Source organism: Plecotus auritus (genome assembly GCF_963455305.1).
Source record: "Plecotus auritus genome assembly, chromosome: 9".
In the NCBI taxonomy this organism is placed as follows: Eukaryota; Metazoa; Chordata; class Mammalia; order Chiroptera; family Vespertilionidae; genus Plecotus; species Plecotus auritus.
This window is the reverse complement of record NC_137783.1, coordinates 150,002,678-150,014,742: the sequence shown is the minus strand read 5'-3', so window position 1 is coordinate 150,014,742 and position 12,065 is coordinate 150,002,678. Positions and strand designations below refer to the sequence as shown.

General features: G+C 53.2%; 1 protein-coding gene across 1 annotated transcript in view; it reads left to right on the top strand.

The window, feature by feature from the left end:
- The window catches only part of PACS1 (phosphofurin acidic cluster sorting protein 1), a 103,523-nt gene extending 101,738 nt beyond the window's left edge, over positions 1-1,785 (top strand). Inside the window, exons 23-24 of the mRNA XM_080642562.1 lie at positions 139-258; positions 382-1,785. Coding sequence (XP_080498688.1) covers positions 139-258; positions 382-497 — 236 coding nt within the window. The 3' untranslated portion in view covers positions 498-1,785. The remainder of the gene's footprint in view (positions 1-138; positions 259-381) is intronic.
- The last annotated feature ends 10,280 nt before the right edge of the window (positions 1,786-12,065 follow it).

Below are 12,065 nucleotides of genomic sequence, written 5' to 3'. Positions count from 1 at the left end.
CCTGGGAACCTGGGACGAAGGATTGGCTTTCTGCACACCACTTCCCCTTGCCACAGGAAGAAGGGGAGGTAGTGGGGGAGGAGAGGATTGGCTGCTTTACCAGGGGCTGTGACAGATGGGTTCCTGCTTGCTTTCCAGTTCCCACCATCTTCCTGAGCAAGAAACCTCGAGAAAAGGAGGTAGACTCTAAGAGCCAGGTCATCGAAGGCATCAGCCGCCTCATTTGCTCTGCCAAGCAGCAGCAGACCATGCTGAGAGGTGGGTGCAGCCGGGACAGGGGGACAAGGGACTGTGGGGCCGGGAGGTGCTGCCCCCTCCAGGGACCCTGGGAAGATGGCCTTAGCAGTCCCGGTCACGCCTCCCTTCCTCTGTCACCCCCAGTGTCCATCGATGGAGTCGAGTGGAGCGACATCAAGTTCTTCCAGCTGGCGGCCCAGTGGCCCACTCATGTCAAGCACTTTCCAGTGGGACTGTTCAGTGGCAGCAAGACCACCTGAGGGCACTATTTCCTGGCCACTCCCTCCTGGCACTGCCACCCGCCTCACTGCCTGTGGGCAGGGGGGCCAGCAGGCCCAGGTCCAGCACCCCCCTCCTGGCCCTGGGGCCTGCATCTCCCTTGCCTAGTCCTGAAGGACACTACCACTGGGGATGCTGCCCCCATCCCACTGCTCAGGCTCCTCCTGGGCAGAGCCCTCCTTCCTTTTTCCACCCCTCCCTCCCTCCCGCTGGTCCGAGGCATGTTGATTTTGCTTTCTGGTGCCAGTCCCTGGAATTGAGTCCTCCTGGCCTGCCTTCGCCTGACTTCCAACCTCTTTTCCCCAGTGGCACTGGTCCCCTTCCTGGAAGTAGGCTACCTGGAATCCTGAGCAGGGAGTCCAGCCCTGCTGTTTTCTACAGCCCAGCTGTCAGTTGTTGCTCAGCCTGAGCCGCCGGGACCCCTCCCCTCCAGTCACAGGCAGCTCCCACCGCTCCCTCACTCCCAGGTCAGCATTTCTGTGGCGATGCTGTGTATTTCTACGACGGAGAGGCCTTCCTGGTCTCCCCACACACATTGCCTCGCCACCCCCAAGTCCCCCGCAGGTGTGGCCTATGTCCTGAGCATTTCTTTGGTTCTCTGCACGGCCAGTCTCGGTGGTGCGTGTGATGCACCTGGGCACTGGTCCCTGCCCCGTGGCTCCCCTTGTTGATGACTCTCCCTCTGCCTCCCACCCCTTCACCCAGCCCAGCTCTGCCTCTTCCTGAAACGCTGGACTCTGCACAGCTGGGAGACAGACCCCCACAATGTACTGTCTGTGGCCCCCAGCCCCTTCACCCCCCTGTTCCCACCCATGTCCATTTGTCTCCCTTTCCCTGGTCTGTACTACCCTGCCTTATTCCTGTGATCCTGGTTTGGGCTGAGACCCCAGCCTCCCAGCACAGGGTCCCTTCAGCAGGCTCTATTCCTTCCCTCACTGGGGACTCGGGGACTGAGCCCCTCAGCCTCGACCATCAGCCCTCTCCAAAGAGGCTGAGGCACACTGAGTCCCTCCGTCCCCCACCAGCACCTCCAGAACTTTACTGTTGTCCTCACCCCTTCCAGAAGTTTGCACATAACTTCATTTTGAAAACTGTCTTTCTCATTCTCCATACCTCCCACAGACTCCTCCAGCCCTTACCCACGGCTCAGCCCCACTACCCAGAGCATCTCCTGGGCTGTGCCACTGTCCTGCCCCAAGAGGGTGGAGTGGGAGGGACTGAATGGATGCTGGCTTTTTCATTCAATAAATTGATTTCTTACCAACTAGCAAGCCTTGGGCTTCTTTGCCTCTCACTGCGACACAGAGTCTGTCCAACCCCTACCCTTCTGCACAGTGCAGCCAACTTAGCTCAAAATCAACCAGGAACTGGCTTGGGAAAGAAGCAAATCCCATGTTCTTCATTGTAAAACAGGCAGGAAGGTGTCTTGCCAGTAGGGAGTGAGCAGAGGCCAGAAACAAATAGCGCCATTCCCACCGAAGTCCCCTTTTTCCCTGGGATTCAGCACCCCCAAACCCACCTCCCAAGACAGTGACATGTTGCGGGTTCTCTTCTGATTGAAGGTTAGAACTTGGCTTCTTCCCCTACTAGGCGGACTCCTAGTTTCTGGAAGTTGGTGAAGTCTGAGGTCAAAGGGCTCTGCCTCTGCAGGTGGGGTGTGGGGCTGGGGTCCATCACTGAGGCCCTCCTGCCGCCCTTAACCTTAGCCATGGCAAACAGCCCCAGCCCCTGCTCCCAAGACAGGCCTGCACGCCAAGCCTCCTCTTGTGAACAAGTGTCCAGATTGGGGGGCTTGGCATCCACAACCTGCAGGACAACCACAGAGGGGTGGACGGCCAAGTGGTGCAGGCGGTCACTGGCTTCCCAAGCTCCTGTGGCCAGATGACCTAACAGGGGTTTGGCCCTGTGCAAACTCAGCCTAGAAAATGCAACTAGTCCTGCCTCCCCAGGGGGACAATCAAGTGAGATCTACGAAAGTGTCCCAGAATGCAACCTGCACATTAGTTGCCAAACAAGGTGTACACCCTGGTCGGTGAGAGGAACACCTCAGACGTGTCTGAGGTGAAAGAACATGAGTATTCCTCGGGCAGCGTGAACGGGCCCACCGGAGGCCTTCCTGGGAGCGGGCAGCGGAGGGCATGGGCAGGGCAGAGGCGCTGGGGACCTGGGAGCCCTGTGGAAGTCCCAAGCTGGAGGGGTGTGGGGCAGGGGGACTGGGGTCCCAGCTCCGCACCCTCTCAGGTTCCAGTGCAGAACTGAGAAGAGGGCGATGGGGAGATGAGAGGAAGGAGGAGGCATGAACTTCTGCAGCCTACCTGCATCTACTCCAGGACCTCCGCCTCCGCCTGTGACCATCAACCTCTCCTGCTCCCACCCACGGCCCCTCCCACCTCCAGGGCTTCACTCGTGCACCAGCCCTTCCCATTCTCTGTGGCTCTTTCATGAACACGTGATTTTTTTTCTTTTTTCTTATAAAAACAAGTATTTATTTCTCACAGTTCTGAAGGCTGGAAGTCTGAGGTCAGGATGCCAGCAGGTTGGGTTCTGGTGACGGCTTTCTCCCGTCTGTGTCCTTACACGGCAGCAACCACTTCCCTGATTCTTCTTTTTTTTTTAGTCTTTACCTGAGGATATGTTTTTATTGATGTTATTTTTTTTTATTTATTGATTCTAGGGAAACTCAGCCTGGAGAGAAACATGGGTTTGTTGTTCCACTTATTTATGCATCCATTAGGTTGCTTCTTGTATGTGCCCTGACCAGGGATTGAACCTACACCCTCCGTGTATTGGGACGGTGTTCTAACCAACTGAGCTACCTGGCTAGGGCTTGTTTTCATTGATTTTAGAGAGAGAGGAAGAGAGAGAAACATTGATCGATTGCCTCCCGTATGCACCCCAACTAGGGATTGAATCCACAATCTGGGTATGTACCCTGACTGGGAACCAAACTCGAAACCTTCTTGGTGTACACTCCAACTGAGCCACACTAGCCAGGGCTACATCCCTGATTCTTTTATTTTTTTTTAATATATTTTATTGATTTTTTACAGAGAGGAAAAGAGAGGGATAGAGAGTTAGAAACATCGATGAGAGAGAAACATCGATCAGCTGCCTCCTGCACACCTCCTACTGGGGATGTGCCCGCAACCAAAGTACATGCCCTTGACCGGAATCGAACCTGGGACCTTTCAGTCCGCAGGCTGACGCTCTATCCACTGAGCCAAACCGGTTTCGGCCATCCCTGATTCTTGATACCCTTCAGTTTGTCACACCATGTCTGCTCCCCTTAGAGTTTGTTCGCTCTCCCTTTCCCCACAATCCCCACCCCCCCACACACACACACACTCCTTTAGGCTGTTTTCTAAAAGGCCACTGATGGCCTGGGCTGCCAAATCCAAGGGTCTGTTTTCTTGTGTGGCCCATCAGTAGCATTCCATGTGCACACGCCCTGCTAGAATCACTTTCTCCTTGGCCTACGGCCAGCACTGCTCTCCCACCTGACCAGCTGCCCTCTCTTGGCCTCCCTAAGCAGGGTGCTCTGTCCAGTGACCTCGAAACACTGGACAACTCGGGGCTTCTGCCTCTGGCCTCTCCCAGCCCTGAAGTGTGAAATGCACCCTGTGCACAGACTTCTCCCTCCATTCTTCAGTTGCTGAAGCCAGAAACTTTGAAATCATCCTTGACTCCTCTTTTTCTCATACCCAACATCCAGTGCACAAGCAAATCCTATGGGCTTTCCCTTCAAGGCTGATCCAGAATCACTGCTTTCACTGCGGCTATTTCCTCTTGTCTGGAAACTGCAAAGGCTCCGCATTATCTTGGCTTCTAGCTGCTCTTCCAGTCGTCTGTTCTACACACAAGAGTCTTTTAAAACGTTAATCAGCCCTGGCTGGTATGGCTCAGTGGTAGAGTGTCAGCAACGCGCATGGGTTCAGTCCCTGGTCAGGGGCACATCCCTGGGTTGCACATTTCATCCTTCAGCCAATGCTGACATTTTAGTAATCAGGTCCCTCTTGCCTGCACACGGGCCTTTACGTGCTCTCACTGCCCCACATTTACCCCTTTGCCTACTCATCACCTCCTCAGAAAGGCTTTCCCGACCACCCAGCCCAGTGGTCGGCAAACTGCAGCTCTGTTGACTAATGAATTTGCCGACCACTGACCCAGCTCAAAGCTGTCACCTGCCATAATGTCTTTGTAGCACATTAGAATGAGGGTTCCAGGCGGGGAGGGACTGGGCACCCATCACTCTGGCCCTGGCAAACACTCAGCTAGCTAACGGAATGAGTCAGGGTCTGTCACTTGTCCTAGGCACACAGACTGGTGGAGAGGGAGCCAGCTTTCTAACCCGGCTCATCAGATTCCAGACCACCTCTCAAGACTGGACTCAGATCCCAACTTCCCACCCATCCCTGTATCCTATGTGTATGAAGTCCTACTGTGGGCCAGCTCCTGGCCTAGGTGTGATGGTACCAGGATGCACACAGGGTTGGGTCCTTACCTTTATGAGAACTCTGAGGCTAGCAGGGGAGACAGACAAATAGACAATTGCCACAGAGCACAGCGGGTTGCACGGCAGCCTACAGGGGGGGGGGCATCTACTGCAGCCTAGGGAGGGGTGTCCGAGAAGATGTCTCAAGGGAAATGACACCTCAGCAAAAGATGCCCAACACAATGGATGTTCTGGGTACAAAAATAGCAACAACCAGAGATAAGAGAGTCCGGCCCATTCTGAGACCCACGGTGGTTAGTGTGGCTGAAAAGCAAGGGGGATAGTGAGAGGGCAGAGGGCCAGAAAGCAGCCAGGGCACTGAGGAGCCTGGTGGCTGTGATCATTACTGCTCTGTGCACAGCACAGACTGCGCTTTATCCTGCGACCAGTGCGGGGCCAAGAAAGGGCTTTAGGCAGAAAGGTAGGCGATGGACTTTAGAAAGATCACCTGCTACAACAGTGGAAGGAAATGAGACTGAAGACCAGAAGAGTTGGAAGGGAGTCACAGCAATTCAGAAAAGATGTGGTCACGACATAGGCTAAGGCAGGGTAGAAGAGGTGGGAAAATGGAGACTTGAGCCTTATTTAAGAGGTGGAATCAACAGGCTGGTTAAGAAATAGGGTCAAAGGCCCTGACCGGTTTGGCTTGGTGGAAAAAGCGTCAGCCTGTGGACTGAGGGATCCCGGGTTCAATTCCGGCCAAGGGCACGTACCTTGGTTGCGGGCACATCCCCAGTAGGAGGTGTGCAGGAGGCAGCTGATCGATGTTTCTGTCTCATCCATGTTTCTGACTCTCTATCCCTCTCCCTTCCTCTCTGTAAAAAATCAATAAAAATATTTTTTAAAAATTAAAAAAAAAAAAGAAATAGGGTCAAAGGAGAAAGAGTCGAGGATGGGGACTGACCATCTGCCATGGGCAAATGGGCAGATGGTGGGACATCCTGGGAGGTGAGAGGTATGGGGTGAGGTGATGTGCTATTTGTAGGTGGGCATCCAACTGGAGTTGGATATACGGGTCTGGATGGAGCTCAGGGGAGTGATCTGGGCTGGATGGAGAGCTGGGCTTCCTTGGCATGTGGGAGAGCTGGCCTTGGGCAGAGGTGAGATCGCCACCCGCCCCCGCCCCCGCCCCCCCCGCCCCGCCAGGCTGAGCTCCCACAATCCTGACGATGTAGGGCACCTACATCCAGCACCAAACTCTTAGCACTTGTTATATCCAGACTTGCTTTCTCTTTGCAGCCCTGTTGCTTGCTTTCATTCTGAGTGTGTTTTCTCTCCCACACCACCATATGCAGACATTGCCTTCCATTTCATATTTTTTCTCCATTTCATATTTTGTCCATTCACTAGCACTGGATCTGTTCAGTAGTGAGCTTGAACAGATGGTGATAATAAATAACTACTAGGAATAGTGTCTGTTAGGTACAAAGCATAATATTAACATCTGAACTCTGCTACTTTATTCCATTCTATTTTTAATTTTATTTTTTTTAAATATATTTCTATTGACTTCAGAGAGGAAGGGAGAGGGAGAGACAGAAACATCAATGAAGACAGAATCATCGATCAGCTGCCTCCTGCATGCCCCACACTGGGAATCGAACCTGCAACTTGGGCATGTGCCCCGACTGGGAATTGAACTATGACTTCCTGGTCCACAGGTTGATGCTCCACCACTGAGCCACTGTTCTCTTGAGGACCCAACAAGGTAGAGAGGTATTAGGAACCGCATTCTACAGATGAGGAAACAGATAAAGTAATAATATGGGTAAATCTGCACAGCTGGCAAGTGGAGAAACGTGGCTTTGAACTTAGCTCATCTGACCCCACTGAGCAGGTGGGACCCTTTTAGTCCGGCTGGGAGGCGTAGGAGGAGAGGTGCAGATTTGCCATGTGGCTGCCAGGACAGGAGCCAGGAGCCTCTCAGGGGAGCTCTGAGCAGACTCGATTCTTGGCTCAATAGCAGAAAAAAACGGACAACCAGCGGTGTTCACAATGGCTCAGGCCCCTCAGGAAGCGGTGAGATGTGGGGACACATGACCTTTAAGGAGATTCCAATCTTGAGCATTTATGAGTGACCTCCCGGATGTTTCAGGGTGGGGATGATATGCTTGATAGAAGTGCCCCCAGCCACTTCAAAAAAAAGGAGTGGCCTGGCCAGTTTGGCTCAGCGGTTAGAGCGTCAGCTTGTGGACTGAAGGGTCTAGGGTTCGATTCCCATCAAGGGGACATACCTCAGTTGCAGGTTCGTCCCAGCCCCTGTCAGGGCATGTGCAGGAGGCAACCAATTGATGTATCTCTCTCACTTCAATGTTTCTCTCTCTCCTCCTCCTCCTCCTCCTCTCTCCAAGAAATCAATAGGAAAAAAAATATCCTCGGGTGAGGATTAAAAAAAAAAAGGCATGAAGCTAGCCAAGGGGAAAAGAATCACTTAAGAAAGCAGACTTCAGCCCTAACCAGTTTGGCTCAGTGGATAGAGCGTTGGCCTGCGGACTGAAGGGTCCCAGGTTCGATTCCGGTCAAGGGCACGTCCCCTGGTTGCAGGCACATCCCCAGTGGGGGGTGTGCAGGAGGCAGCTGGTCGATGTTTCTCTCTCATCGATGTTTCTGGCTCTCTATCCCTTTCCCTTCCTTTCTGTAAAAAATCAATAAGTACATATATAAAAAAAAAAAAAGAAAGAAAGCAGACTTCAGTGAAGTGCTCCTGAGAATCTAAGGCTCCCCCTTGGGAAGCAGAGGGAGGGATTTTCCGGGAGGAAACAATATAAAAGTAGCAAGAACAACTTCCCCAGGCTGGGGGCCAGTGGGAGCAGTGGGGTAGGCCGATGAGCTCTGTGGAAAATGGCATAAGGAGCTGAATCACCACTGCGTATAGGCTCCTTCCTTTCCTCTCCCTCACTGAGCACCCATCAGCAGCCTGGCGTGGGACCAGCCTCTGGGGGGTGGGGGTGGGGAGGCAGGAAGGGGTGTGCGGAACAGAGCGGATGAAGTAACAGTCCCTTCCTGTGGGAGATGCACAGTATAACCCTCAGAGACAAGATAAAAAGCTGAGGGTTGAAAAGGTTTGGACGCCTGCAAGGTCAAGCACTGAAAACCAGATAAGAGGCTGAGCACAGAGGGCTGGCCCGGCCCTCCCTCCACCCGGCAGGCAGGGCGGAGCAGGGCCAGGTGCCCAAAGAGAATCTCAGAGAAACCACAAAGCCTGCAGGGAATTAGCAGAAGGGCCAGAACAAGAACCCAGCAAAAGTCATTTCCAGCTCTATCTGGTGTGGCTCAGTGGATAGAGTGTTGGCCTGCGGACTGAAGGGTCCCGGGTTCCATTCTGGTCAAGGGCACATGCCCGGGTTGCGGGTTCCAATCAATGATTCTCTCTCATCACTGATGTTTCTCTCTGTCCCTCTCCCTTCCTCTCTAAAATCAATAAAAATATATTTAAAAAAGAAAATGCTCTTTCCATCCACCTGGAAAAAGATGATTAAAGAAAAAGTGCTTCTTTATTATGGAGAGAACGCACAAGGGAAGAAAGCGGGGGTTGTGGATATGTGTTTGTACTCGGCCATGTGAGGGGTGTGGGTGTGTGTTTGTACTCGGCCATGGGTAGTTGACACCTTGCGTGCCTCTAAACCCACAAACGTGGAGGTGTTCGTGTGGCACACAGGCGCAGTGCCTCTGGGCGAAGCTGCCTGAGGCTGTGTGCAGCTGTGCCCTTGTGCAGGTGTGAACAGCACCTTGACCTCGGTTCTCGGGACCTCGACTCTATGTGGTCAGTGTTGTCTCTTACACCCTGGTACAAAATGACCTGGACTCTAGATCAGGGAAGGGCAGTGATCACTGAGCTTCCCGGGAACATCACGCTCTCTCACCTCACGCAGCTCTTTCCCCTCTCTGGGCCTGTTTCCTTACCTGCAAAATAAAGCCGAGGCTTTTGACCTAGGTGCACATCACAGACACCACTGACGTTTTAAAATATCAGATGGCCAGGGCCTGGCACCACCAAATCCCCCTCTCTAGAAGGAGAGCCTTCTAACAGTTTCTTCACGAGATTCTGAAACCCAGCCTCGTCGTCAAGATCCACAAAGATGCCCTGCGCTCCGGATTCTGTTTCCTCCCTGTGAACTTGTAGGCAAGCTGGGAGTGCAGCCATGGCTTATGGGGCCTCCGTACACAGGGGCAGGCTTATCACACTGCGGCCAGAGCGCTCTGGGAGAGGGGCCAATGTGAGGGCTGAAAGACGGCAGACCCCAAACACAAACACTCCTTCCTGTCCTCAGAGCACTGAAGGAGAACTGACCAAAGGAAAGTGACAGGATAAAAACAAATCCTACACTGCTGCAAACACAACTGGTGGACACACACACTGGTAACAGCAGGTGCTTCGGGGCAGGGAAGCAGCATGGCTGAGGGCGGTGGTCAAAATAAAGAACTTCAGCTCTAGCCGGTTTGGCTCAGTGGATAGAGCGTCGGCCTGCAGACTGAAGGGTCCTGGGTTTGATTCCAGTCAAGAGCATGTACCTAGGTTGCAGGACCCTCCCCGGCCCTGGGCCCTGGTCAAGGCGAGTGCAAGAGGCAGCCAACAATGCGTTTCTGTCTTTCCCTCTCTCTTCCAGTCTCTCTGAAAAATCAATGGAAAAAATACCCTCAGGTGAGGATTAAAAAAAAAGAGAGGGAACTTAATTTCATCGTAACTTGTGTCTGTCTTTTGAGTTTTTCATTATATGACTATTAATATAGTTAATACTACTAGCTTTAAAAATAACTGAGGCCCTGACCTGTGTTGTTTAGTGGTTAGAGTGTTTGCCCTCGGACTAAAGGGTCTCGGGTTCAATTCTGGTCAAGGGCACCTACATTAGTTGCAGGCTCACTCCCTGGCCACCGGTCGGGACACATGTGGGAGACAACCTATTGATGTGTCTCTCTCACACTGTTTCTCTCTGTCTCCCCGTCCCTTCTACTCTGTGTAAAAAAAAAAAAAAAAAAAAATCATTGAAAAGAGTATCCTTAGGTGATGATTAACAACAACAAAAATCCCTGGGAAAAAAGTCATTGGCAGAAGCATAGGACTGGGGAGAAGAAACTGTCTGGATAGAGCTGGGACACACACAATCTAGGGTTTTAGCTGACAAGCTTACCCTCAGAAGACATGGTGTGGTGGCTGTCAAGGTCAGCCTGACTTGTGGCTTCACAGTGGACAGGTTCATTAAGAGGGGACCAGCCCTAGCTGGTCTGGCTCAGTGGATAGAGCGTTGGCCTGCAGACTGAAGAGTCCCAGGTTCAATTCTGGTCAAGGCACATGCCCGGGTTGCAGGCTTGATCCCTAGTAGGGGGCGTGCAGGAGGCAGCTGGTCAATGGTTCTCTCTCATCATTGATGTTTCTATCTCTCTCTCCCTCTCCCTTCCTCTCTTAAGCTCAATAAAAAATATATATGTAATATATATATTAAAAATAAAAGAAAAAGAGGGGACCATCCTTCTGTGATCTGTGCAGTTCACTCCCTGCTGGATCCCTGGGCCCTGGACCGAGCACCACATTGTAAGCAGTGTCTGGACAGAAACGCTAAACTACACCCAGAAAAGAGAATTCAGGATGAGAAGGGGCAGGAATGGGTGAAGCGACAGGGATTGTCAGCCAAGAGAAGGAGAACATCGCTGTCTCCAAATATCTTCATTGGCAAAGGAGAACAGATTGTTCTTCCAGAAGAAAGCTTCGGTGTGGTGTGGGGAGCGCTGCAGGAAGGTACTGTGGTGGCTATCTAAGGAAAGACTCTTTAACCTTTAGAGAAGTCTCACCGCAGAAGGTAGTGAGCTCCCTGCCACAGGACATACCGTACTTAAGCTAGGGGCACTGGGCCAGGTCTCTGTCAGAGAGGACGTCAAGGAGATTCTCACCCCCACAGGCTGCTGGAGCTGGTGGAATCTGAGTCTGAGCCCACCCTGACTTGAGGAACACCCAGATCCCTGGTACTAACATCAGGCCTTGCTTTGCAGGTTTTGTCCGGGTGGTTATGCTGCTGTCACCCACTAATGACATCGACCCAGGGCAGTGCCAGGGTAGCCACCAATCCAGGGCTGCAGAGCACCAGACCAAAACCTGGGTCTGGCAGGGGCCTGCCAAGGCCAACAGGTGCACCCTTCTGCCCTTTTTTAAAACCAATACTTAATGAGCGCTGCTAGGTGGCTGGCCAGGGGCTACTCTGGGAGTAAGACAGGCGGGGCTACATTCTAGGAAGGAGACAGGAAGCGGACCAGAAAAACGTTAGAAGGGATACATGCTATAGAGAATTAAATGGGTGCACGGGATGGACTGGAGGGCTGCTCTACATGGGGGGCAGGGCGGAGGGAATCAAGGAAGGGCTCTCTGAAGAGGTGATATTTCATCTGAGCCCCGAATGACATCATGGCCTTGTCTTGTTCATCCGGTCAGCAGCATCTGTTGTGTTCACACACAGGCCATGAGTCTTCGGTTTGGCAGATGCCCGCCTGCCCTTTGCCACCCTTTCCTCCCTTACAGCCAGAGCCTCCGCCTCCCCGCAAGCCCACGAAGCAGCCCTAAGTTGTAGTGAATCTACAGGGACAGGAGCCGCTCGGAAGGAGTTGGGTGGGGGCACAGCAAAGGAGCCTGAGGGGGGTCCGATCTGAGAGATGCGGTTAACAGCAGTGCCCACTTCATCGGGTCTTTGCCAGCATTCAGGGAGTTAACCCACTTAAGGCACCAAAGCATCTGACACAGCGATCAGAAAGTGGCAACTTCCTCAATAAATGTCAATAGATGTCCATTCTCGCTGAGGGCTCCTGGTCTCCCTGTGCCTCAGTTTCTCTCGCCGTCCTCTCGGGCCGGGGTATTGGGTGGTTGAGGCTCACAGTCTCCCGAGCCTCCATGCTCCAACGGCTCATAGAAGAAAAGCCGAGGCCGCGGGTGCGTGGAGGCGGCTCCCGGGACCCCACGCCCGGGCCAGCTCCCGCCCCGCCCCGCGCGGTGGCCCCGCCCCGGCCCGGAGCAGGCCCGGCTCGCGCTCCTTTAAGGCGGCCGGCGGGCGGAGAGCGTGTTTCGCCCCCTCCG